The sequence below is a fragment of the Aplosporella prunicola genome (assembly GCF_010093885.1).
Source record: "Aplosporella prunicola CBS 121167 unplaced genomic scaffold K452scaffold_1, whole genome shotgun sequence".
Lineage (NCBI taxonomy): Eukaryota > Fungi > Ascomycota > Dothideomycetes > Botryosphaeriales > Aplosporellaceae > Aplosporella > Aplosporella prunicola.
The window spans coordinates 1,053,944-1,079,287 of NW_022983529.1; the positions used below are offsets into that span (position 1 = coordinate 1,053,944).

The window sequence follows — 25,344 nt, forward strand, 5'->3', positions numbered from 1 at the left end:
GGCATACTCAGGACTCAGGTACAAATACTATTAAAGACTCATTCATTGCGCTCTACATACTAGCTATTATAACCCAATGTCTGCTCAGAAAGTCGTCCTCATCACGGCCGGCTCGGCGGGCCTGGGAGCCCAGATTGCGCGCACCTTCGCGCCCGACTTTCGCATCGTGAGTCGTTGCCGAGATAGCCATCGGCCAGCACACTGACCGGGGGCGGGGGGCAGGTAATCAACTACGCCAACAACAGCGAGCGGGCGCAGGCACTGCTGCACGAGCTGGACGCCAGCATCAACAACAACAGCAATAATCCTAAAACGCCGCGCTTCCACGCCGTGCGCGCTGATGTCGGCGACCGCCCCGCCGTGCAGCGCCTGGTCGACGAGACCATCGCGACCATGGGCCGCCTCGACGTCGTCGTCTCCAACGCCGGCTGGACCCGCATGACCAACTTCCTCGACCTGGATGACGGCGCCGTCGACGCCGACTGGGACCGCTGCTTCACGTACAACGTCAAGACGCACGTGTGGCTGGCGCACGCCGCCAAGCCGCATCTCGAGGCAACCGAGGGCGCGCTTATTACCACGGCCAGCGTCGCGGGCGTGAAGCCAAGTGGGAGTTCGCTGGTGAGCTTGTCGTCGTCGTTGTTGTTGTTGCGTGGGGACCGTTACATCCCTAGCTGGATGCTGATTGCTGACTGCGCGCCCGCCGCCTTTCTTCACAGCCGTACGCCGTGACTAAAGCGGCGCAGATCCACCTCGCCAAGTCGCTCGCTGTCATCTGCGCCCCCAAGATCAGAGTCAATTCGGTGGCGCCCGGAATGCTGCTGACGGTGAGTTTAGTTGTTGTTGTGGTGGTGGTGCGGCGGTGCGACGGATAAGCCGCATTCAATCATCTAGTACCTGCCTAACGCAATGCACCACCCTAGGAATGGGGCTTGAAGTTCCCCGAAGCCAAGCGCACGGCGACCATCAATAACACCAAGCTCAAGCGCCTGGCGACCGTCGAGGTAAGCTTCCGAGTACCTAGTATGCACGCATGCAATGTGCTGACACACCCACCAGGACGTTGCGACGAACGTGCGCACGCTTGCGCTCAGCCAGTCGCAGACGGGGCAAAATCTTGTGATTGATAGTGGCACGTCGCTGTAGACGGCCTGGGTTAGGGCAAGGCATGAAGGGACGGAATTGGCAAAGAAGGATGCACGGACGAATCAAATGCAAATTCCTCTTCATGCATGCATAGAACCAATTTCCAAAGCGAGACATTGTTTCCGCTTCCGTTTCACGCGCTAAACCCGTCTACCTGCAAGTACACCACTCTAAAAATCACCTTACCTTACTGCCCCGCCGGCACCGCGTACGGCCCGTACCCCGGCCGTGGGAAAATGGGCGACCCGTCCGCCTCGTTCCACTCAAACTTCTGCGCGCGTATCGTCCTCGCCGCCCATCCCGTCACCGGATTGCGCATGCCATGGTAAACAATCCAGTCCTCGGAGCCGTCGGGGCTCTTGACGAAGCTGGCATGCCCCACGCCGTACGCCTGCTCGCGCGCGTTCTGGTAGAAGACGCAGCCGTCGTTGCGCTTGCGCCAGTCCTGCGGGTTCATGGGGTCGTCGCCGACAAGCTCGAGCTGCCCGAGGCAGTAGTTGCGGTTGTCGGAGCGCGCCGCGCTGTAGATGACGAATTCCTGGCCGGTCGTGGGGTTCGTGAGCTGCTGAGGCGCCTCGTTGCTGCTGAGGCGGTCGTTGAATGGGCGCCCGTACGGCGTCTTCTCCCACGGGTTGTTGGGCACGCTGATGACCTGCCGCTCGGTCAAGTTCGACTCGACGGTCCACGGGTCCGCGAGCTTGGCGATGCAGAGGTTGGCTGGCCACCCGTCGTACACTCGCTGCCAGCAGCTGTAGATGTGGTACAGCCCCGTGCTGTGCCGGAAGTACGTGCCGTCGATGGCGAACTGGTCGTACGTGTTGAGCTGGGCCTTGTACGCGTACGACGCGCCCCAGGGGTCCGCGCTGCCGGTGCCCTCAAGCACGTACATCCGGTGGTGCACCGCGGGGCACGACCACTCACAGTACATGTCGACTTCGGGCGGCGGGCTGTCGCCGTTCGGGTCCGCGGTGAAGATGACGTACCACTGGCCGTCGAACTCGTGCAGCTCGGGCGCCCACAGGTCCGTCGAGTAGTTCTGCCCCGCTGGCGGCGTGAAGATGACTTTCTTCTCGGCATTGTCCCAGTCGGTCAGCCCGGAGCTGCGCAGCAGAGTGATGTCGTTGTTGGTCGTGTAGGTCATATAGTAGTAGTCGCCATGGCGGATGACCCAGCTGGGCACGTGTTAGAGCCTCGTTCGCGCAGCTGGTTGTTTCATGTCTCTGGCTTTGCCGCGACTACTCGATGCCGTGCGCGCGGCTGAATTTACCTTGCAATATAACCTCGGCCCTGAGCATGAACTGGCGGGATTTCAGAAAAAACAATGGACTCACGGGTCGGCACCGACGGTGCTTAGTATTGGATTGGTAAAGGTAGCACCGCTAGTGTTTGTGGACTGACGCGGAGACAGAAAGCCATGTTGATACTGGGCGGCAGCCCAGCTTGCGAGAAGTGGGAGCAAAAGAATGAGAAAGGCCATGACCGCCAGACGGAGCCAAGAGTGACGAGGGGAGTGCGGCGGGGACGACGGCGAAGGCGGCTGAGCCATGCATATTTATGTACGTGCGGACTGTTTACTTGCATGGGTAGAAGAGGAGGGCAAGTGCGGAGAGCCTGCAGGTTAGCTGCACGAGTGCACATCCATCCATCGATTCCGGGTCTGATTTGCGGGGAAACCACCGCCGGCAGAAGCTTGGGCCACACGCCATCGCTGCATCAAACCTCCGCCCAAACTTCGCCGCCTTCACTCCCCCACTAGAGTACACACACACACACACCATGAATAACGACCAGTTCCGCGCGCTACTGCGCACCTCCGACACGCCTCAAAGTGCCTCTAGCGGCACGCCCCGCACCCGCCCGGGCGCCACCCCCGCCGCCGCCTCTCTAGGCTCGCGCCTCCGCTCCAGCATCCCCATGACGCCGTACGTGGCCGCGCGCACTCCCCCGCCCCCTCGCCGAACCAAGGCTAACGATGCGCAGACGTACCGTCCGTGGCAGTGGCGGCGTCGACTTTGCGCGCCAGCTGGCCGAGCAGCGCGCCGGCTCCTCGCAGCCCGCAACCAAAAAGTTTCGCAGCTCGGCCGCGCCCAAGGGCACGCGTCTCGCGGCGGGGTACACCGATCGCGCTGCGGCCCGCGAGGATGACGAGGCTGACGACCGCGCCCAGCGCGTTAATGCGCTCGAGGAGAGCATGAAGTTGGGCCAGATTGACCAGGCGACGTTTGAGGCGCTGCGGGACCAGATTACGGGCGGAGATATTGGCGCGACGCATTTGGTCAAGGGGTTGGATCGGAGGTTGTTGGAGCGCGCGAGGAGAGGCGAGGATGTCTGGAAAAGTGGCAGTGGTGGTGGGGATAAAGAGTCGGCGCAGAAGGAACCGAGCCCGGATGTTGACGAGGAGTTTGACAAGTTGGAGGAGAAGGAAATTGCGCCTGTGGTGCACGAGAAAAGGGAGAAGAAGGGCGAAGTTGCGGCAATGCCGCCGCCAGTAGCTGGCGCGAAGCGCTCGCGAAACGCGATTCTTGCGGAACTTAAGGCGCAGCGAAAGGCGGCGGCAGAGGCAAAGGCCGCAGCGCAGCCGCAGCTAGGAAACAGGTTCAAGCGGATTGGGGAGCAGAAGGAGGTTTTCCCTAGGATTGAGAGGGACGAGAGGGGCCGCGAGGTCTTGATCACGAAGGACGAGGACGGCAACATCAAGAGGAAGGTCAGGAAGATCAAGGCGGGCGCCGAGGGCGAAGCAGCTGCGCTATTAATGCCGGACAAGGACGCAAAGCCGCTGGGCGCAGACGTCGAGGTGCCGGATCTGCCGCCTGCGCCTGCAGAAGAAGACGAAGACGACGACATCTTCGAAGGCGTGGGCGACTCCTACGATCCCCTCGCCGGAATCGGGTCAGACTCGTCCGAATCGGACGAAGAGGGCGAAGAAGGTGAAGTCGAACCCTCTGCGGTGCCGAAATCGCCGCCCTCAAAACCCACGTCTCCCACCTCAGCAGAAGCCGAAGTCTCCCCCGAATCCGCAGCAGCAGCAGCAGCAGATGCCATGCCGCCACCCCCTCAGCCCACAACAGCACAACCTGCAACCACCACCGTCCCCAAAACGAACTACTTCAACGAGCCGTCGAGCAAAACGACCGAGCAGCCCTCGCCCCCGCTCAACCCACTGCAAGACGCAACGATCCTGGCCGCGATCCGCAAAGCGCGGGACATCAAGCCGGACACTCCGTCCTCTGCGGCCGCCAGCGCAGAAGAAGCAGCGCGGCAGAAGCGGCGGGCCGAGATGCTCGCGAGCGCGGACCGCGACTTCGAGGACATGGACATGGGGTTCGGCGAGAGCAGGTTCGGCGACGCAGAGGACATGGAGGAAGGAGGCGCTAAGGTTAAGCTGTCGGAGTGGAAGGGCGTGGGTGCTGATGGTGGTGAGGAGGATGAGGGGCGCGAGGGCAGGGGCGGCCAGAAGAGGAAGCGCGGACCGAAGAAACGGAAGGGTGATAAGGAGAGTGTGGGCGATGTGTTGAGGGTTGTCGAGCAGAGGAGGGGTGGCGGTGCGAAGTGAGTGGGGTAGGTAGGAGAGGGTCCTACGGTCCCGTTTGAGATCTGCGTGCGCTCGGAATGGCTCGTGAGGCTGGAGAGGAAGGCCGGATACATGGACTAGCACGTGCAGAACAAGCATGCCTACACATCAAAACCACACCCACACACCCAACCTCCCTCACTACTACGCGCATATACACACCCCTAGGTACAAACCCACTCACTTACTCAACCCCTTTATCTGCACCACGCACCACCAGCGCCTTGCCAGCACCTGCACAGCACAAGCGCGCGCAGCCTTCCTATACCCACAAGCAACACTCGGCGTCACAGGCACGCATCCTACCACAGCGAGGGCGGACAAGCGGCAAGCCGGCTTGTAGGACAAGAACAAGAACAAGAATAAGCGTACGCTTGGCTGCTTGGTGCAGAGGGCTGCTGGGGGCTGATAGGGTAGAGGGTGGAGGGTGGAGTGCGTGGTTGTGGCTGGGGTGGTGTGTGTGTGTGTGTGTGTGTGTAGTACAGCAAAGATGGTCTGCGCTAGAGTGTGTAGACTGACATGGCCTCGTATTTAATGCCGTAGACATGATATATTACTCTGTCATTTCTTTAAGACGTAGTATATAGGTGGTGTTGAGGCTAGGTTGAAATTGAATGAGAGTGGATGATTGGCACTTAAGAGGGAGAGCTGGGAGCGTGCTTTGTTGCTGACTCTTTACCTAGTGTATAGGCAGTGTAGGGTTCGTAGGTATAGGCGTACTACTACTGTGTTGCTTGGCTGTGCGGGCAGGGAGGGAGAGGTTTGAATGTAGGTTGTGCTTTTTTTGTGGTACTTTCTAACGCTGTAAAGTTTCTGTTCTCTCGTGTTCTACTAGTATTTTTGCATAGATATATCTTTCTTTGGTCGGGAGAATCTTTGAAGTAGAGATTTAGGTGGCTTGTATGCTTTATAATATTCTTAGGGAGCTGATGGGAACTAGTAGTGGTGGTTGGTATACGAATAGCTGCGATGGTGGGAGTTGTCTTGGGTTTTTGATGGTTGGTGGTTTTGTGGGGTTTAGTGGTGGGTGGACGTGGTAGTGTTGATGGCGGTGGATGGTATGGTGACTTAGTGTGTCTAAGTCTATAGCTGGCCGTTATGCGCGAAAGCGAATAATGCGATAGTAGTAGCGGCGGTAAGTAGTAGCCTCGAGAAGAGGAAGAAGAAGAAGAAGAGGAAATAGTAATTTGTAGATTTTTTTTTTTTTTTTAAGGGCAATAGGTGCTTCTCGGGTATATATAGAGAATATTAGTGAAAGTATTAGTTGTTCCTCGCTGCTTGCCCTTTTTTCCAACGATTTGAAGGCTTTACGTAAAGTACTAATATAAAGTATGTCATTCCTTCCTTTAGGATGTTTAATTAGTACATCTAAAAAATCGACTTTCTAATCGAGTTCTCTCTAAGAAAAGATATGATTTTAGACTCCGTATTCTCGTGGCAATAGTATATTAAATAAGTTTCTCTGTTGGCAGTTATCTTGATTTACTAGCTAGTATCTATTATTAGCTTTTGATATCTCCTAATTTTGTGGCCGGATTCAAGGTACATAGTAGAGTGGAACTTTTGAGTAGTATTATTCGTGGAATAAGGCGATGTCCGATAGAAACTCCTCACGCCTGATGCTACTAATATTATGAGCCATCGTAATATGGAAGTTCAGCTTTTTAAATATCCAATCAGGAAATCCGAAGGCGTTTGTTGCGTAACACATTCGTCTAGGCCTGGCGCCACAATATCTTGGCCCGTGGCCGTACATACAAGTCCACAAGGCTGCATTCGGGACGACAGACAGTAACATTCGTTCTTTTTGTTATGCTGCTATCTCTATCAGATACAGTTTTCACTAGATGACAACTCCATTGTCTGGCGACTTGTAAGGAGCCAGAAATCCCGAAATACTAATACTACTGGCTTTTGGACATGGTTCAAAAGTAATAGGCTGTGAATAATCATAAGCATGCTCGTAGCTGAAAATCGGCTGATGGTATGCAGCGCCACGAAAGCCTTCCCGGGCTACGGACTGCCATATAATAAACCCCAAGGCACCCGGGCACAGCCTTTCACTTTTCCTCCTCAAATTTCCTGCGACGTCCGTCTCTACACCCTATAGCAAGCCTCAACATCTATTTTACTTCTTTGAGACTTGATCGCTCAAACACTTTCAGTATACAATGCCTCGCCCTAGATCCTTTAGACTTCCGTCTTACTCGGCCGACTACCACCCCATTGACGACGTGAGCTGTCATAAGTACCTAAATAAAACATTTTTGTTATTTCTAATACCTTCGAATAGAACAAATCAGCTACTTCGATCGATGAAATACGACAAGACCCATCGCACGAAACATCGAACCATGGAGTCGGAAGCCCGCCTTCCGTAACGCCCACATCTTTTTACGGGAGCGAGTCTCCGTTGCGTACTTTTATTCCGTTTGATGGCCCTGATCCCCCAAAAGGGCATCCGCCATTGGACTATAAGCCTTTTGTTCTACGAAGATGGTTTCTCCTTCTCACGACGGTCTTCTTCAGTCTCTCGCAGGAGTACTGACCATCATTATCCTTGACCGGGTAAATCCAAAGGCTTTTCGCATTCACAAAGGATACTACCGTGTCACCATGATATATACTCCAGCTATCGTTGGAAGCATAACATCAATGTGGTGGAAGGCTGTTCACGACGCATACAAAAGAATAACACCTTACATTGCTATGTCGGAAACACCGCCCCAGAGACAGAGTAAAGCTTTCAAACAACATTTCAAGTTCATATATGCGGTTCAGAATCCGTTCGATATTATGACACCATTCATGCAAAGCCATCATTTGACCGGTATCATAACGGTGATCAACCTCACCGTTAACTTTACGATTGTTTCCCTCAAAAACGCTTTCTATGTCCTCAACAAAGACGGAAGTGGTTGGTTTATTTCTCTTTCGAACACCGCCGGCCACCTTCTGGCAATAATGTACGGCACGCTTGTTGCTTGTAGCATTGGTATAACATACAGGCTATGGCCTGCATACACTGGTTTGAAGTGGGATCCGGCACCAGTCGCAGTACAACTTTCCATGGTTCAAGGCTCAAACATCTTTCCAGTGTTCAAGGGACTCGAGTATTCTTACCATCCAAAATTTATAAAGCAGATAGCATCGGAGAGTAAGAAAGCTGGGATACTCCGTCTGGGTTATTGGTCGTCAGCGACGAACTCTCACGACATCATATACAGCCTCAGGTTCATGAAGTCCGAACGAGGTACTTATCTTTTAGTAAACTATAATGTCGCTAACAAATAGCAGAGAACAATTTCATATCTGAGGATGTACCGGATACACAGATAGACACACTCCATGAGCAAAGAGACTGCAGTCATCACATGAGACGTGGATGCTCGCCGGAACTGTACAATCTAAGCGGTATGCCTAGCAGTTTTAAGTCAATGTGCAAAAGAAGTCGAACTGATTCAAGTTTAGAAGCCCCATATGGTCCGGAATCTGACATTGTGTGTTCGCCACAGTTCAGCATGTTCATATCTTCAAATTTAAGCCTGAGCGATTCTGGTATTCTGATTTTCATCATCCTCGGCATAGTTTCTTCTGGATTATGGATTGGTATTGCCACAAGGGCCGGCCATGCAAACACGATCACTGTCAAAGTTCCTTACAACTGGTGGTTCTCCAACTGGGAGAATCTTTTCTACTTCCTCCCGACAATATCCTTGTCTGTGTGGAATCTTGCATGGTTGCGGGCAGCATATTTTTACCGACACGTCCAACCAATAGCATGTATGGACGGATCAAAGCCACCACAGGAGACTGTTTTGCTCGACTATCTCAGTATTAGTCTCTCCGAGGCGATTTATACCGCGATTACCAACAGACATTTCCGTGTGGCAATATCCAGCCTTCTTGCTATGGTTGGCACCATTATCCAAATACTTCCAGGAAAAGTCTTTTTCAACGTTTCTTGGCGAGGTCACCGAGACAAAGTTGAATACATCGCCAGCATCGTGCCATCTTATCTTTATGGCTGCTTGGCTATAACGATTGTATACATCATTCTGTTGGGATTTCTCCGGCCCACACCTCAATATCGGACACCTCGAGCTTGTTACAACATAGTCGACCTTGTCTCCTACTGCTACAATAGCAAAATGCTCGACGATCCTGAATTTGATACTCAAGACCCAACGGACGAAGAGATCCACTTCAAATCAAAGATCCATCTAGCGAAAAGAAAATATCAAATCGGAATGTACCTTGGCAAGGACGGTCACCGACATCTCGGTTTTGATATTGTACCCCAAAAAACCGACGATCCTACTCACCGAGTAAAGGTCGATAAATTTTACCCCGGAAAAGCAATATACTGGATTGGCGTTTACAGAAAATTTATCGAATCTCCAAAGTTGAGACCGACCAATCCGTCCGAAGAGGAAGACCGGATCTCTTCGGAGCAAATCTCACAGGAGGATGGAACTGAGCTCCAAAATTGGCCAACACATTCGGTGCCGGAAGTGAGTGCTCCAGAAAGCCAACACCAAGCAGAGTACAACGAGACACCTACAGCAGCGCTCCACGAGCAAGATGTCAGCCCACTGTACCAATCACACACTCTCCCAGCTCCAGACCCCGAGAATAGGAGCGGACTGGCATAAACTGGTTGGAAGGATCAGGATAAACGGGCAAGGATATTACCAGTGTAAGTCAAAGTTCGACGAAGTCCGTCGTCCGCATCAGAAAGTCTTGCTAAATAAAGAGAAAGTGTTCTGTCAGTGATGACTGAAAGATTTCTTCCGGGGATTGTATTGTAGAAGCTTGGAAATATGAGAGTAAGCTGATACACCAAGGTCAGGATGGTAACTTACCAATATTCTACTTCCAAGCCTGTATAACAGGTCCTCACATAGCATGGTCTATACTGTAGCACTCATCAATCAACGTTCTACGTATAAACGTACGCTTACAAAAAACGATTCTAATGCACCATGCCAAGTCCGCTACCAGTCCTAACCGTCTATCCCAACATGCAGCTCTTTTCACAAAATACGGAGCATAGCACTGCTCTCCATCAAGCCCTAGCAATTCAAACAAAGGGAAAGAACGCAAAGGCCTTCTCCATCTCCATCTACGCCTTCGCAACCGACATGCCCGCCCGATCAGCCGAGCGATCAAACGACCTAAAGAACAGCTCCAGCCACCGCTGCTGCCGCCGACTAAGCGGCTTGCCCGGGTTCTTGAAGCTCTGGTTCACGATCTCCTTGACCCGTGCGCGCAGCGTCTTGACCGCAACAGTCGTCTTCCAGTCCTTGAGCGCGAAGCGCAGTCTGTTGCCATCGACCTGGACAACGCCGGCATGTAGCCTGCTCTCGGCCTCGCCGGCCAGCAGCACGAGCGGTAGGTCGTGCGCGACCGACGTCGAGTGCGCGTTATAGAACTTGGAGCTCGACTGCATGATGTGGTAGTACGAGAGGTACTTGATTTCCTTGGGGTTGGGGGGATGTTTGTTGACGGACGTGGGCGCCAGCGACACCGACTGGTTGTTTGCAATGTTTCGCCAGCCTTTGCCGTCCCGCGTCAGGATCTTGGGGTAGAATGACCACGCAATGACCGCGTTGATCAATATGTCGTTGTTGGTGTTGATGTTGGAAGCTGCTGGCACAGCGACGAAGCTGCGCTGTCGTGAAGAGTACCGATACTTGCTCAGAGCGGCGCGCTCGTCCGCGGAAAGCGTTACAAAACCAGCCTCGACAAGTGAGCCCATGAGCTGCGACTTGAGGTCTTCGATGTTGCTGAGGTTCTGTCGGGACAGGAAGTTTTTCTGGCAAAACTGGAACTCAGATTGGCCTGGCGTGGTGCAAATCTTGCGCCAAGTAGTATACGCGTTGTATGCCGTCAGTAGATCCGAGTCTCCCCGTCTGAATCCGAGGCGTACAGAATCCGCCCGTTGGCGAGCACCCAGCGGAGTGAGAAATGGGTCCTTAGATGAGAGAATGGCCGCGATGGTGATAGCGACGTCAACGCAACCAAATATGCTTGCCAGGAGCGCTAGCTTGCCAAGGTTGGCATCCAGCGGAAGCTTGGCCAACTGTCGTCCCAAAGCAGTGAGCTCTTCGTTAGCTGTTAAAGCATCGACCTCTACCAACGCATCGATTGCTCTACGAATGTTTTTGGTTGAAGGAGGATCCAATGCCTGTGATAGCGTTTGCTCAATGTCGCCCAACTTGCAAATCTTGACACGCATAACCAGGTCTTGCAGCGACAGCCTGAGCATTTCAGGAGTCTGCTGCTCGGCCATAAGTTCATCATGTCGGCACTTTGTGAAGAGATGGAAGCAGAGACCTTCCTGGACACGGCCAGCTCTTCCTCTCCGCTGCTTAGCATTGGCACGGGAGATGAAAGATTGAATGAGTCGGGACAGCTGCTTCCGCTCGTCGAATCTCATTTCCTTGTGTTTGCCAGTGTCAACGACACAGGTAATGTCGGGAATGGTGATACCCGTCTCGGCAATGTTAGTAGCGAGGACGATCTTGCGTACGCCAGGAGGAGGAACGAGGAAAGCAGCTTGCTGGTCCTCACTAGCAATGGTCGAATGCAGAGGGAAAATCTGCCAATCCCGGTTGAAGGACTGATGACCGACCAGCATGTCGTTGAGCTGCCGGATCTCCGCAATACCGGGTAAGAAGACAAGGATTGCCTTACTATAGATGCTATAGTCTTGGTCATAAGCGACGCGTTCAATCAATCGAATGATGAGTTCGTAGTCGATTCTGTATTCATCATATTCCTTGAGCACGTTGCGTGTTTGGTTGCTGTAACCTTGAAGGTTGCCCCGAACTCCAGACGGCGTACCACCATCAGGCATGTCGTCCTCGGCATCATCGACGGCATCGTCAACACCGTATGAGCCCTTGTTGTTGGCGCTGTAATGCGTGAGCTCAATTGCATCTTCCAAGAACTTTGTTTGAACCGGGAATGTGCGTCCAGGCACCGTCACAATCGGAGCACCATCGAGGTATTTCGAAAAGCGGTCCGCGTCAACGGTTGCACTCATCAGGATAACCTTCAATTCGGGACGGCGAATCATCAAGGAACGGAGAACAATGAGCAAAAAGTCGGTGTCGATGCTGTCAGCGGTTAGTTTTTCAAATTTGATCTTTTGTTTAAGGTGGAAGATCTTACCTTCGCTCGTGAACCTCGTCGATGACCAAATGAGTGACGTCGTCCAAGCCCTTCGAAGATTCAAGCATTCGAAGGACAATACCAACAGTTGCATAGACCAAACGTGTCGACGCTGCGATATGGGACTCCAGACGAATAGCGTATCCAACCAAAGATCTTGCTGTTCCAACGGCATTCTTGTCTTCACCTAATTCCTCGCTAACACGTTGAGCTAAAGAGATGGCCGAGATACGTCTCGGTTCGGTGCAATAGATCTTGCAAGGTTTCCCATTTGCCAGCTCATGCTCCAAGATAAATGCTGGAAGCTGTGTACTCTTACCGCATCCAGTCTCACCACATAAAATAGTGACCTGGTTGCGTTCAATGGCGGATAATGCGGCTTCCCGGAACCGCGCCATTGGCAGTTGCTCCCTTGACGTAAGCATGCGTTGGTATGCTGGCGAAGAGGACTTCGCGTTCCACAAAGCCTTCAACTGCTCTGATACATCATTCGGCGTATCACTCGACCGCATCGGTAATTCCGAGCCTCTTGATTCAATCCGCGGCGTTCCTCCGCGCTTTTTGAAACCATTCATCAGCACCACGCCATCTTCCTCTTCTCGCTCTACCTGTTCTTGAATCATGGTACGAAGCTCCTTGATCGTTTCGCGGTCGTTCGTATCCGTGATGTCTTTCTGCGCCTCTGCAAACTCGGCCCATAAGTCTCGCCAAGCCGGGGGCAGTCTCATATAAACTTTTTCTTCCCTAGGTGAAGTGGAAAATACTAGAAAAAGGGCGGCGACGGAAACATATGCCTCGCTTTGCTGCGTTCCTGGAGTCGCAATGCCTTTCATGGTGAAACTCATCGATCTAGCCCGTAGCTCGCATGTAACCGAAGGAACAGCAGAGACGCTAATAAGATCTTGGTCTTTCGACCAGTATATCGTAACAGAGTGGCGGCTGGAGTAAGTTGTAGGAGAGACGTGTTTGAACGTAAGACGTACACCCGAGTCCCTAGACATACGTGATTAGAATACAGTCGTACTGCGTTGAATATTAGGCACACACCTTGCACGACAAGCTTCTTCTAACACTCGTCGAGGACTCATTCCCACGGTCTTGCCAAAATCGCGAATTGTGACCGGTGTGGTGTCTCCGTCCCCACCATTGGGTGCAGCTTGGCCTGGTTCCCCAGGTTCTGCCAAGAACATTTCACCCAGCATCCCTCCGTCTTCATCGGACTCTTGGGCAAGAGCATCCCCGGCCAGGCCAGCTTCCCGCATGATGTCATCGACAGCACTGGATGTTTCTGGCTGGGATTCTTCTACTTCAACCGGCTTTTCCTTTGGAGATTCTTGGCGTTTTTGGCGAGATCGTGCCGGCACTTCTCTGAGTAAATCATTACGCTTAGAGGCCCACTGTTCGTCTGCTTCCCGCTGATCAAACAACACATCGGACTCTATTTTCTGAAGTTTTTGTTGAAGTTTAAGCGCACCCGGTGACAGAGAAATACTTTGCTTAGAATTCTTAGACTTTTTGCCTTTCGAACTTTTACTCGGCGCTGCAACCAGCTCAGGGTTGATATGGAATAACCGTGACTTTACATCCAGGTAAGTGGACAGAAGCTGATCTGGCTCCATGTCGCTATCGAGATCGCTGACGTCTACATCGTCCTCCGGAGCGGATTCCTTAGCCTGTGCCTGATTCGAAGCCGGTGATTGTTTGACAGGATTCCGGTCAGACGCTGGTGAGTCTGTAGCTGGATGACGTTTTGACGGAGAGTCTGGGAAATGCTTTGTTAGTCATACATACCGCCTAAAACATGGTAGGGAGGAAAGTGTTATAGTGTGATTGGAACAAGCATGAACCTGCGACTATGAAGTCTGCGAGTAGTGTTGCTTAGGGGTCCTTGATGGTATCGAGCATGTGTTTTGGCCAAAGGTGAAGCTCTCGGGAAAATTCCTGCAATCCTTGGGATGCTCATGTAAGGTGTGACCGGACTTTTCTTGTACTAGTCGAATAGTATAGGCAAATGGCCGTATCCATGACTTCCAAGTCTTTTCGGATCCAGTGGCCCGAACGCAAAGGTGGAAAGATGTATAGGTAGAGCCAAAGAGACCAGACTTACTAGATCTTGATGAATTCGTGGTATCCGTGAGTGGTTGACTAGGTTGTGCTTCATACGGCGGGAGCTCGTCGACTGGACAATTGACCGCAAGCCAGTCAAGACTTTCCTGGAGGCCCCATACGGTCTGAGTGTTTCCGTCCACGGGCGGCGGGTTCCGGCCAATAAGAACGAGCATCTGTTTAACCCTTTCCCTGGAGAAGCCCAAATCCACTAGGGTCTGACTGAGGGTCCAGAAGCGGGCAATGGCATCTTCTTCGGAGAGATTGCGAATGGAGTATTTGTGCTCGGGAGATTGAAAGTCATCGTTCATTTCATCCTTCACCAGGTCCAGGATCTGAGACATCAAGTCCTCGGGGAGCCATTCTCTCGTGGGCAGATACTGAGACTGGGTGCGAAGGACGCGGCGATCCGTTTGGAGCCTGGTGAGGTGACGGGCGGACTCTTTGCGCACCTTTTGCGCATGCTTCTCGACCAGGAGTTGCAGTTCACCGCGCTCAAGTTGCAGCTCGAGCTCCTCGGGGGTGAGCTGGTGCAGCTCCTTGGGGGCCTGGATCGAGCCGGGCGCAGGGGAGGCAACGGGGTCATCGGAAATGGCGGGCGTCGGGGCAGCGGGCGCACTGCCAGCGTCAGAGGCATCGGCAGAGTCAAGTTTCTTGTCAATCTTGGGCTTGCTTGCTATGGAAGTGGTGGCAACGGCGCGGGCCGGGTTGGCCGCGGGCTTCTTCTTCTTTTTCTGGACCATGGTTGCGGGGAGATGCAAAGGGAACTCGTCGAGTGGGAGGAGAGGTCACAGGACGAGGCGCGGTGGAAAATTCGGGCAAGACGGTGTTCAACGGTGTCTGGGTTGGTGGATGGTCCCTAGTTTGCCCGCCTGCAGATGCTGTCATAGGCCGGTGCCCCATGCGCAGCTTTAGTCATGCGCGTAAAACTGCCAGCCCGCGCATCTCGCAAATCACCAGAGCCAGCCCGCGCTTCGCCCGTCCAATTCGTGCTGTCAAATATGGCGGAGGTCAAGGCAAATAGTGCTCCGGGTATTGACCACGTCGAGCTGCGCAGAGACGTCCTGTCCAGCTCTACCAAGCGCAGAATCGCCAAGCTGCGTCACGTAGAGCAGCTCTTCCACGACAACGGTGAGTGCGCCCAAGCTGGCTGATCGGGTCACCCGCCCGCTGACATCTGCCCCTCAGAGCTTCCTTCTGCCGACGCAAAATCCATCCTCCTCGTCCTCTTCGATACCTACCCGCTATACATAGACCGCGAGTCGCGCCGAGCTGTCCATCAATGCCTTCGAGCCGTTGCCGCCAGCCCGCTCGCCGACGAGCTGCTGCCCGGCACGGTCAAATTCCTCCAGAATGAGTCCGCCAAATCGAGCGTTGCGCCCGCCAGCTTCTTCAGCCTCTCGGAGTGGTGTTCTGTCTTGCTGCAGGAGTTTGGAGCAAAGGACAGCCTTTGGAGTAAATACGGAATCCAAGTCGTGACCGCGGATGCTGCCATCCTGGCCACCTGCCTGGGTTCGGCGAGTCGTGAGGGTTTGAAGCACTCGGCACTGGTTGTCACACGGCGAGCTCTGCGGCGTGTCTTCAAAAATGAGGCCATTGGCAAGGATGCCATCCATAAGTCTGTGGCCACTCTGACCACCAAAGGTCCCTCTCCCACCGCCAGAAACGCTGTATTCTTGGGCATTATCGCTGGTGTCTGCTCGCGGCTCCCCGCCTCTGAGCCTGTCTTGGCGGAGAAGAAGAGTGACTACTACGCATTCTACGTGCGGGAGCTTATTGGATCTCGAACCGTACTACCGAAGCATATCACCAGTGGCCTTCATGATTTCTTCAGCGCATTTACCACTCTGGAGGATCTGCAAAAGGAAATCATTCCTTCAGTGGAGAAGGCATTGTTGAGAGCGCCGGAAGTCGTTCTCAATGAGCTCATCGCTCCCATGTTCCGCTCGCTTCCTCCTACCATAGATCTGTCGGAGGTGCTCCAGAAAAACCTTTTAAAGCCGCTTCTGTCTAGTATTAAGTCGACAAACGCAACAATTAGGACCGGAGCTCTTACTACATTTGAAGCACTTGCCGCTCGGTCTGCCAATGACGATGTCCTGGATAAGGTTGCGGATGAGGTTCTCAACCCTCTTAAGCAGAACAAGGTCACGGTTGCAGAGCAAAAGTCCATTCATGCTCAGATGCTAGCTTCTTTGAAGCCCTCGGAGGCTCTCGCTAAGAAAATCCCTGCTGGTCTCGCGCCAGTGGCATTAAAGGAACCTAATGAGGCCGCTATTGCCGCGGAGACCCGTGCTATCTCGAAGCATCTTGAACACACGCTTGTGGGCGGAGCCACTGTTGAACCTACAGTTGCAGACGCTTTCGTGAAGGGTCTCGCTGATAAGAGGTTGTCAGTCCGCAAAGTATGGGCTTTGCGTATCGGCGAGCTTCTTTGGAGCCTAAGTGATGAACAGACGCGCCAGCCATCTGTAATTTCCTTTGTACAAGCGTTTCTGCAGAAACTGCTGGACATATGGCAAGAAGTTGTCGCGAACCCTATTCCGGCAGTCCAGAGTGGCTTGGTGACTGTAGCGTACATTGCTACAGCATTCGGGCTCTCGAAGTGGGCTAGTTTCGAAGATGACAAGATCAATGCGGCCTTGAAGAAGGCTTCTATTGCGAAGAACGCTTTGGTCGCTGACCCTAAGCCTTCGTTCTTGCTCAACCATAGGGTCTACTCCAAGTTGGCTGGAGAAGAAGACCTTACATGGGGACTCCGTGCTCTCGCATCGGTCACTTCTAACATTGCAGAATCCACTGACATGGCTGCCGTAGAGGATGCCTGGTCACAGGCTTTCTTGTACTTCATTACGGCGTCGGGTGTTCCTGCAAGTGTACGGCAAGAGGCAACACAAACTCTTTCCCAAGCCTACGCGCGCTACCCGGCACGGATCGCTCACATTATAGTTAATGGCCTTTGGAGATGGCGCCGTGATGTCGAAGTAAACGAAAAAGACGTCGCCGCGACGGTTGCCAAGACGGGGAACAATGAGCTTTACCTTGCTTTAAGGGCCATATGCCTCACTCCCGCGGAAATGAGCAAGCTCGAGGGAACTGTGGACGATTCTGTCATCCACACGCAACTCATTGACCTTCTCGTTTTGGCTCGCCCAATGATGTTACCACGCGTGTCATGGATCGATACTTGTTTGAGGACAGGCACAGACCCTGGAAGCTTGGTAGCAAAGGAACTCGACAGATGCTTCCAATCAATCATCAGTGCTACAGAGGTATGAAAACTACAAACATCAAGTTTGTCCAAAGCTAACGTCAATAACAGGGGACCTCATCGATCCACACACCAACAGTGAGGCAAGCTGCTTATAACGCTGCGGCTGAACTTGCGTTCGTTGCTCCTGATCAAGCAATACCGAGGTTGGTGGAACAGGTCAAGGGGGATCTCGACCCTCAGTTGCTTAGTGATGTCGGTCCCACTGAAGCGGCTATCTTCCGTACGCCTGAGGGCCAAGTTTTCCTTGACCCGCTTGCAAAGAAGCAGAACCAAGTTCCAGACAAGGGTAGCAAAGACTACGACACCTGGAAATGGGAGCAGGAGCTTCGTGACCAACTCGCCCAGAAGAAGGGACAGACGAAGAAGCTCACCCCCGAGGAACAAGGCAAAGTCAAAGCACAGCTTGAAAAAGAATCGAAGATCCGCCAGCAAGTCACCGCAGTCGAAGCAAAACTTCAGCGCGGCGTGGGTATCGTCAAAGCCCTGGCTACTGGGCCACCCACTGAGGCAAACTTGTGGCTCGGCCCTACCATTGATGCTCTTCTGCAAGCTATGGATGCTGGAGCGGGTCTGGTCATAGCGGAAGCCCCGACTTCCACTTACATTGCCATCGCTGAGCGTATCTCGACAAGACTGGGTGTTCACAGGCCCTTCTTTGGAGTTGCTACCCTTCGTGCTATGGGCATGCCATTTTTGCCTGCTGGTCTTGACGAGGAGCCGCTCGGCGATCTCGTTACGAGGTTGCTGTATCGCCTTAGATTCTTGTGTGAACAGCGCCCACTGGACAGCGTCTCGCTGACATATATTCTACCTCTCGCTTTCTTGGTGCTTGAAAAGGGAGCTATTGACAAGAAGGAAGAAGAAGAAATTGACGAACAAATCGTCCTTGCATTGGAATTTATCTCATTCCATACCACTTCTTGTTCCGACAAGACACTGCCACGCCGCAAGCTCTTCTCCGTCCTTGTCTCGGCTATGCAGAGATTCACGCAGCACTTCAAGCTGATCAGAGATTGCTTGATGGATCTCTGCAGGGGCATTGGATCTGACCTTACCGAACAGGAAACCTTGGCTCTGGCCAAGGGAGCTATTGTTCCGCAGGTCGCCGTCAGGACATCCGTCCTCCAAGCCATTGACGAAGAGGTTGATATCATAGATATCGACTTCTCCGAGGAGATTTGGCTTGCGTGCCATGATGATGTGGATGAGAACGTCGAGCTCGCCAAATCCATTTGGGAAGCGAACGCCCTTGAATTGACCGCAGATGCTGCTTTCAAAATGCTTCCATACGTCGAATCTGTCGACAAGCAACTGCGCAGGGCTGCTGCTCGCTCCATTGCTGAGTGTATTAGTGTCAAGCCTGAAATCTTTGATGAGATTATTAGTCAGTTGCAAGGCACTTACAAGGAAAAGGCCAAGCCGAGGGTTCCCGAGCGGGATGAGTACGGAATGCCTAAGAAGATGGATCTGACCGACCCGTGGGAGGCCAGGAACGGCATTGCTCTGGTTTTCCGTGAGCTTGCTAGCCAGTTCAAGGCTGAAGACCTGGAGCAGTTCATGGCCTTCCTTATCGAAAACGGTCCCCTTGGAGACAGGAGCGCTAGCGTCCGTGATGAGATGATCGAAGCTGCTATCGCAATTATTGCTGCCCGTGGTCAGCTGAAGGTCGAAGAGCTCATGGGCGTCTTCGAGCGTACCCTTGAAGCTCCTGACCAAGGCTCCGAGACCTATGACAAGATCAACGAGGCTGTCATTATCCTTTACGGCGCGTTGGCCCGCCATCTTAAGCCCGGCGACGACCGTATCCCCAAGGTCGTACAACGGCTTCTTCAGACTCTGAGTACACCATCCGAGTCTGTCCAGTATGCGGTCGCCGAGTGCCTTCCCCCTCTGGTCCAAGTGCTGGGCGGAGAGGTCAAGGACTTTGTTCAGCAGATCATGGATGAATTGCTCCAATCCAAGAAGTACGCTGCTCGTAGAGGTGCTGCCTACGGTTTGGCCGGTATCGTCCGCGGAAAGGGCCTGGCTGTACTGCGCGAGTACCGCATCATGTCTACGTTGACCGGTGCGGCTGAAAACAAGAAGGATACGAACCAGAGGCAGGGTGCGTTCCTTGCGTACGAGCTTCTCTCTCTCATTCTCGGTCGCATCTTCGAGCCGTACGTCATTCAGATTGTGCCGCAATTGCTCGCTGGCTTCGGCGATACCAGCGCAGATGTCAGAGAAGCCTGTCTGGATGCTGCGAAGGTCTGCTTCGGTAACTTGAGCTCTTATGGTGTCCAACAGATCCTTCCTACGCTTCTTGAAGGATTGGATGAGCAGCAATGGCGTAGCAAGAGGGGTGCTTGTGACTCCTTGGGTGCCATGGCCTATTTGGCTCCGCAACAGCTGGCTCTTAGTCTGCCTGAAATTATTCCTCCTTTGACCACCGTCCTGAACGATTCTCACAAGGAGGTCCGGGCTTCAGCCAAGCGGAGCTTGCAACGCTTCGGTGAAGTCATCAGCAACCCTGAGATCAAGAGCGTTGTCGACATTCTCCTCAAGGCTCTCAGTGACCCTACGAAGTACACGGACGACGCTCTCGATTCTCTCATCAAGGTTTCGTTCGTGCACTACCTGGACGCACCGTCTTTGGCTCTCGTCGTCCGTATTCTCGAACGTGGTTTGGGCGACAGGTCCGCGACCAAGCGCAAGGCCGCACAGATCATTGGCAGCTTGGCTCATCTCACGGAGCGCAAGGATCTTGTCGCTCATCTGCCAATTCTTGTTGCTGGTCTAAGGGTTGCGATTATCGATCCTGTTCCTACCACTCGTGCCACCGCCTCCAAGGCACTTGGTTCGACTGTGGAGAAGCTGGGCGAGGATGCTCTTCCCGACCTCATTCCCAGCCTCATGTCTACTCTCAAGTCAGACACCGGCGCTGGCGACAGATTGGGTTCCGCCCAGGCTCTTTCCGAAGTCCTGGCGGGTCTGGGTACTTCTCGTCTGGAGGAGACTCTGCCCACCATTCTTCAGAACGTGGCCAGCTCCAAGCCCTCCGTTCGCGAAGGTTTCATGTCTCTGTTCATTTTCTTGCCTGCTTGCTTCGGTAACAGCTTTGCAAACTATCTCGCCAAGATTATCCCGCCAATCCTTGCAGGTCTGGCAGATGATGTGGAATCTATCCGCGAGACCGCTCTCCGTGCCGGTCGCCTCTTGGTCAAGAACTTCGCGACCCGTGCCATCGACCTGCTTCTTCCTGAGCTTGAGCGTGGTCTTGCCGATGACAGCTACCGCATTCGTCTCAGTTCCGTCGAATTGGTCGGTGACTTGCTGTTCAACCTTACGGGTATTTCCGGTAAGGAGCAAGAAGAGGCCGAAGAGGGCGCCAGGGAAGCAGGCCAATCGCTACTCGAAGTTCTTGGCGAAGATAGGCGCAATAAGGTGCTTTCCTCGCTGTACATCTGCCGCTGCGATACCTCCGGCCTTGTCCGTACTGCTGCCATCAACGTCTGGAAGGCTCTTGTGGCTAGCCCGCGTACCCTTCGCGATCTCATCCCGACTCTTACACAAATCATCATCCGCCGCCTTGCCAGCTCCAACATGGAACACAAGGTCATTGCTAGCAATTCTTTGGGAGAACTTATCCGCAAGGCTGGTGAAGGCGTTCTCTCCACCCTCCTTCCCACGCTTGAAGAAGGATTGCAGACGTCCACGGATAGTGACGCCAGACAGGGTATCTGTATTGCCCTCCGCGAGCTCATCTCGTCGGCTGCTCCGGATTCTCTCGAGGATCACGAGAAGACGCTCATCTCTGTGGTACGCACTGCACTGGTTGATTCTGATGAGGAGGTTCGTGAGGCTGCTGCCGAGGCTTTCGACACACTCCAGCGCATTCTTGGCAAGCGGGCAGTCGACCAAGTGTTGCCCTTCCTCCTCAACCTCCTTCGTTCCGAGGACGAGGCCGCAAATGCGTTGTCTGCTCTTCTTACGCTTCTCACCGAAGAGACCAGATCGAACATCATCTTGCCAAACTTGTTGCCTACGCTTATCACCTCGCCTATCTCTGCGTTCAATGCTCGCGCCATCGCTTCTCTTGCCCAGGTGGCTAGCAGGGCTATGTCTCGCAAGCTCCCGCATATTCTCAACGCGCTTATGGACAACATTGTCACCTGCAAGGACGATGAATTGCGTGCAGAGCTCGACTCGTCTTTCGATACCGTCTTGGTTTCTGTCGATGAGTACGATGGTCTGAACACTGCCATGAGCGTCATGTTGGCTCTCGCGAAGAACGATGACCACAAGAAACGCCAGACGGCCGACATTCACCTTGCTACCTTCTTCGCCAAGGCTCAGGTGGACATGTCTCGCTACTACCCCGATCTTATCCGTGCTCTGCTTGTCGCCTTTGCTGACAGCGATCCGGCGGTTGTCAAGGCGGCTTGGTCTGCTTTGAGTGCGTTGACCGCTCGTCTGAGGAAGGAGGAGATGGAGTCGCTCGTTATCTCTACGCGCCAGGTACTCCAACAGGTTGGCGTTGCTGGCTCGAACTTGCCCGGCTTCAATCTGCCAAAGGGCATCAACGCCATCCTGCCGATTTTCCTGCAAGGTTTGATGAACGGTACGCCCGAACAGCGCACCCAGGCTGCTTTGGCGATATCGGACATCATCGATCGCACAAGCGCAGAGGCTCTGCGTCCTTCTGTGACACAAATCACCGGTCCTTTGATTCGTGTCGTTTCGGAGCGTTCAGTCGACGTCAAGGGTAAGTTATACGAAAATCAAAGTCTTCAACAGAAAAATGCTCACATAACTTACAGCTGCCATCTTGTACACCTTGAACAACCTGCTTGAGAAGATTCCCACGTTCCTCAAGCCTTTCTTGCCACAGCTGCAGAGAACCTTTGCCAAGTCTTTGGCCGACACCACGAGCGAGATTTTGCGTATCCGTGCCGCCAAGGCTCTCGGAACTCTCATCACGCTTACTCCCCGTATTGATCCTCTGATCGCTGAGCTGGTTACTGGATCAAAGACTTCGGATCACGGTGTGAAGACTGCAATGACAAAGGCTTTGTACGAGGTTGTCAGCAAGGCCGGTAAGAGCATGAACGAGGCTTCGAGAAACGCCATTCTAGGCCTGATTGATGCCGATGTGTCTGAGGCCGACGATGCCATGCAAATCCAGAACGCGCGTCTGCTGGGCGCATTGGTCAAGGTTTTGCCTGCGGAGACTGCGGAAAGCTTGATCAAGAACCGTGTCTTGGCCCCCACCTTCAGCAAGTCGTCGGTGCTGGCTATCAACTCCATTCTTCTCGAGTCTCCTGAGACCTTGACTGTGGCGCATGGAGAACAGACCGTGGAAGTTATCGCGAAGGGCATCCGCGAGCCGCAGCCCGTCATTGCCGACAACTGCGTGCTGGCTGCCGGTAAGTACTTCCTGACCGAGTCGAGCAACAAATCTTTCGACGCAACGAAGGAGATCTTCGAGTCTTTGGCGGCCGTCATCCCGCCTGGCAATCCTTCGGATACGCGCCGCTTGGCGCTCGTCGTCATCCGCACCGTTAGCCGCGAGCATAACGAACTCGTTCGCCCGCATCTGGCGCTGCTTGCGCAACCAGTCTTCGCCAGCGTGCGAGACATGGTTATTCCTGTCAAGCTGGCGGCCGAGGCTGCGTTCCTGGCTATTTTCGACGTCGTCATGGAGGAGGGCGCAGTGTTTGAGAAGTACATGGCTGGCCCTGGCGCCAGCCTTGCAGCTGGCCCGAAGAGGAGCATGCAAGAGTACTTCAAGAGAATTGCGATGAGACTGGCCGCGCAGGCCAAGGAGAGGAAGGAGGCCGAGGGCGGACAGGGTGGACTGGGACTGAGCAGTGATGAGGTGGAGGATGAGAGAGAGGTTTGGTCGGTCGGAAAGGTTGATCTGGGCGAGGGCGGGCTTGAAGATTAGTGGAAAGTGTATATGAGCTTCAGCGCAATGTCATACGATGTTCAGTTGTTACATATATAGATGCCGGGTCGCGGTTGGGAGGGCGGTCGTGGCCAAGAAAGTCTAAGCCAACCTCCACCTCCGCGACTCGCCGCAGACAGAGCAGCGCATCAACGTCACGACGCGCCGGCATCAGATCCAGCATCGCATACCCGCTATCCCACCTGAGCTGGCTCCGACATCACTTGCGCCCCCTCGCAGGAGGGCATTATCGCGACGCTCGGCGGATGCGACACGACGACACCCACCCCCCTCCTCCGTGATCGTCTGCCTGCCATGGCGTCCTTTACGCGCTCCGAGTCGGCGGCCGAGCCCGCATCCACACCCACGCTCTCGAACAAGACCCTGTCCATCAATGGCGCCGCGCTGCAGCCGCAGAAGGCGGGCCAGCTACTCACGCGATCTCCGCGCATCGACATCGAGCCGCTGTACACAGCCCTGAAGGCACAGATCGGGGAGCATTGGGGAGCTTACAAGGAAGCTGTCAGCCTGTTCGTGCTAGGTATGTCGCCTGGCGCCTGAAGATAACCCACTCTGGCGCACCGCCGTCGCGAACAGTGCCCAAGTTGACCAGACATTGTCCAGGCCGCCTGAACCAGGCCGAGCTCGCGCGCCGCATAGACTGGTTCGTGAGCAACGACCCCACGCGCGAACACCTCCACAACCAGCTACTATCCGCCATATATGCGAACACGTTGCGCGACAGCCCTGAGCCTGGTGTTGCGAGCTGGGTCTCCGCCAATGATAAGCCCAGCGCGACAAGCAAGCCGAGCAGCGGAGATGCGGCGGAGCTACGGCTCAAGACCGAGGTCAAGGAGCTGCAGGGCCGCGAGCGGAAGAGGTTGAAAGCTATACCAGACGTGAGTTCTAGGAGATGTGGTAAAGGTGTAGACTTTAAAAGCTGGTTGACTAATACAAGTTGTGATTGCAGGATACCTTTGACTATTTCACTCGCGAGATGCAGGAGTATCATATGGCGAAGCAGATTTCGTTGCCGGATACAGGTCCTGCTTCTGCCGGTGGTTTTAATAAGACGAGTCAGTACCCGCCGGAGTCTATCACCACACGGATAACAGCAGTTAACCTTACATGCAGATTGGGACCTTGAAATCCGGAAACGCTACGCTCAACCCCTCTGCACAGAAACCTTTGAATTTCCCGACACAGCTGCGATTGAAGCTCGCATGACACCAATATGTTATGAGGAAGGCATCGCATCAGGCGCGAGTGCCGATTGCGCAACATTTATGAATGTTGCAACAGAAACCTTTATAAAGGAAGTGTTAACTAACATTATGGGCCGGGTCCGAAGCAACGGAGACGACTACATCAAGACAGCAGCATACAAACGACAATACGAGCGCGAGGAGGAAGGTTGGCTACACGGTCAGGTGCAACGCAATGCAGCAGGCCTATTACCATGCGAGGTTGAAGAAGCAAAGAGCCGGAAACCACTGGACCTGCACGACCTACAGCTCGCTCTGGAGCTGGGCGACAGCTATCTTGGCCAGGTGCCACTGATTACGGCCAACATCATGAACGCAACGGATGAATACGACGAGCTCGAGGACTACGACATGGCCGGCACCGACAACCACTTCATCGGCGGGCGCGTAGGCGGCAACTACGCTGTCAACGGCGTCAACGGCGTGCATGGGGCCGGCCACGAGGACGAGATGATGATAGATGAAAACGACTGGGGCTGGCAGGGCGCGACGGCCAAGGATCGGGATGCCGTCAACTCGGTCTTGGACGACATTTTGGCCACCGGGCAATAAATGCTCCTTGTCCTCGTCGGGCGACGAGCTTATCGGCATTTTCAAAATATCCGCATTGTTCTTTCTTCTTCACATCACACCTTTGTGTCCTTTTTCTTCCCTTCCATATATTCCCCGCTTAGATCACCTTGGTTTTCTTTTCTATCCGAGCCGTTAAGCCAGCCAGCCCTCTGTATCCAATGCGCGCTTCCTCTCCAAAACTTTACACGCGCGTTCACGCGCTCTCTCTTATATACACACACACACACACACTCTCTCTCTCTCTCTCTCTCTCTCTCTCTCTCTCTTGCAAAACACTCAACTACAACATCAACTTGCATGCATC

At 53.8% G+C, this 25,344-nt stretch overlaps 8 protein-coding genes across 8 annotated transcripts; 6 read left to right on the forward strand and 2 right to left on the reverse strand.

Moving 5' to 3' along the window:
* Window positions 1-76: 76 nt before the first annotated feature.
* Window positions 77-1,146, forward strand: K452DRAFT_217908 (uncharacterized protein; the record flags this gene model as incomplete). Its single annotated transcript, XM_033536323.1, has 5 exons — window positions 77-166; window positions 223-621; window positions 720-827; window positions 924-1,004; window positions 1,060-1,146. 5 exons carry the CDS (start codon window positions 77-79, stop codon window positions 1,144-1,146), a joined length of 765 nt encoding a protein of 254 aa, XP_033403108.1.
* Window positions 1,061-2,331, reverse strand: K452DRAFT_6911 (glycoside hydrolase family 43 protein). The gene has a single exon (XM_033547035.1). It carries the CDS (start codon window positions 2,285-2,287, stop codon window positions 1,334-1,336), a length of 954 nt encoding a protein of 317 aa, XP_033403109.1. The 5' UTR covers window positions 2,288-2,331; the 3' UTR covers window positions 1,061-1,333.
* Window positions 2,332-2,471: 140 nt separating this feature from the next.
* K452DRAFT_6931 (uncharacterized protein) lies at window positions 2,472-2,941 on the forward strand. Its single transcript, XM_033547038.1, has one exon. The coding sequence runs from the start codon at window positions 2,561-2,563 to the stop codon at window positions 2,900-2,902; it is 342 nt and encodes a 113-aa protein (XP_033403110.1). The 5' UTR covers window positions 2,472-2,560; the 3' UTR covers window positions 2,903-2,941.
* K452DRAFT_314565 (uncharacterized protein) lies at window positions 2,923-5,075 on the forward strand (the record flags this gene model as incomplete). Its single annotated transcript, XM_033543768.1, has 2 exons — window positions 2,923-3,068; window positions 3,127-5,075. 2 exons carry the CDS (start codon window positions 2,923-2,925, stop codon window positions 4,697-4,699), a joined length of 1,719 nt encoding a protein of 572 aa, XP_033403111.1. The 3' UTR covers window positions 4,700-5,075.
* Window positions 5,076-6,888: 1,813 nt separating this feature from the next.
* K452DRAFT_354802 (uncharacterized protein) lies at window positions 6,889-9,372 on the forward strand (the record flags this gene model as incomplete). The annotated part of the gene is made up of 4 exons (XM_033545911.1): window positions 6,889-6,951; window positions 7,011-7,235; window positions 7,298-7,970; window positions 8,015-9,372. The coding sequence occupies 4 exons, from the start codon at window positions 6,889-6,891 to the stop codon at window positions 9,370-9,372; spliced, it is 2,319 nt and encodes a 772-aa protein (XP_033403112.1).
* Window positions 9,373-9,638: 266 nt separating this feature from the next.
* On the reverse strand, window positions 9,639-14,838 carry K452DRAFT_282402 (uncharacterized protein). The gene is made up of 4 exons (XM_033539582.1): window positions 14,004-14,838; window positions 12,944-13,658; window positions 11,897-12,889; window positions 9,639-11,841 (listed from the first exon to the last, which is right to left on the reverse strand). The coding sequence occupies exons 1-4, from the start codon at window positions 14,743-14,745 to the stop codon at window positions 9,843-9,845; spliced, it is 4,449 nt and encodes a 1,482-aa protein (XP_033403113.1). The 5' UTR covers window positions 14,746-14,838; the 3' UTR covers window positions 9,639-9,842.
* A 147-nt stretch (window positions 14,839-14,985) lies between these two features.
* Window positions 14,986-23,272, forward strand: K452DRAFT_314567 (uncharacterized protein). Its single transcript, XM_033543769.1, has 4 exons — window positions 14,986-15,133; window positions 15,191-17,274; window positions 17,325-22,020; window positions 22,076-23,272. The coding sequence occupies exons 1-4, from the start codon at window positions 15,004-15,006 to the stop codon at window positions 23,200-23,202; spliced, it is 8,037 nt and encodes a 2,678-aa protein (XP_033403114.1). The 5' UTR covers window positions 14,986-15,003; the 3' UTR covers window positions 23,203-23,272.
* A 245-nt stretch (window positions 23,273-23,517) lies between these two features.
* Window positions 23,518-25,019, forward strand: K452DRAFT_217310 (uncharacterized protein; the record flags this gene model as incomplete). The annotated part of the gene is made up of 4 exons (XM_033536280.1): window positions 23,518-23,743; window positions 23,827-24,101; window positions 24,173-24,278; window positions 24,337-25,019. 4 exons carry the CDS (start codon window positions 23,518-23,520, stop codon window positions 25,017-25,019), a joined length of 1,290 nt encoding a protein of 429 aa, XP_033403115.1.
* Window positions 25,020-25,344: the final 325 nt, after the last annotated feature.

What these genes read in the sequence shown, in the direction of transcription:
- K452DRAFT_314567 (XM_033543769.1), top strand. Translation starts at nt 15,004, where the DNA reads ATGGCGGAGGTCAAGGCAAATAGTGCTCCGGGTATTGACCACGTCGAG. An exon ending in GCAGCTCTTCCACGACAACG is followed by an intron (nt 15,134 to 15,190) that starts GTGAGTGCGCCC and finishes TCTGCCCCTCAG; the next exon opens with AGCTTCCTTCTGCCGACGCA. An exon ending in CAATCATCAGTGCTACAGAG is followed by an intron (nt 17,275 to 17,324) that starts GTATGAAAACTA and finishes CGTCAATAACAG; the next exon opens with GGGACCTCATCGATCCACAC.
- K452DRAFT_6911 (XM_033547035.1), bottom strand. Translation starts at nt 2,287, where the DNA reads ATGACCTACACGACCAACAACGACATCACTCTGCTGCGCAGCTCCGGG.
- K452DRAFT_6931 (XM_033547038.1), top strand. Translation starts at nt 2,561, where the DNA reads ATGTTGATACTGGGCGGCAGCCCAGCTTGCGAGAAGTGGGAGCAAAAG.
- K452DRAFT_282402 (XM_033539582.1), bottom strand. Translation starts at nt 14,745, where the DNA reads ATGGTCCAGAAAAAGAAGAAGAAGCCCGCGGCCAACCCGGCCCGCGCC. An exon ending in CACGAATTCATCAAGATCTA is followed by an intron (nt 13,659 to 14,003) that starts GTAAGTCTGGTC and finishes AGCATTTCCCAG; the next exon opens with ACTCTCCGTCAAAACGTCAT. An exon ending in GAAGAAGCTTGTCGTGCAAG is followed by an intron (nt 12,890 to 12,943) that starts GTGTGTGCCTAA and finishes ACGTATGTCTAG; the next exon opens with GGACTCGGGTGTACGTCTTA.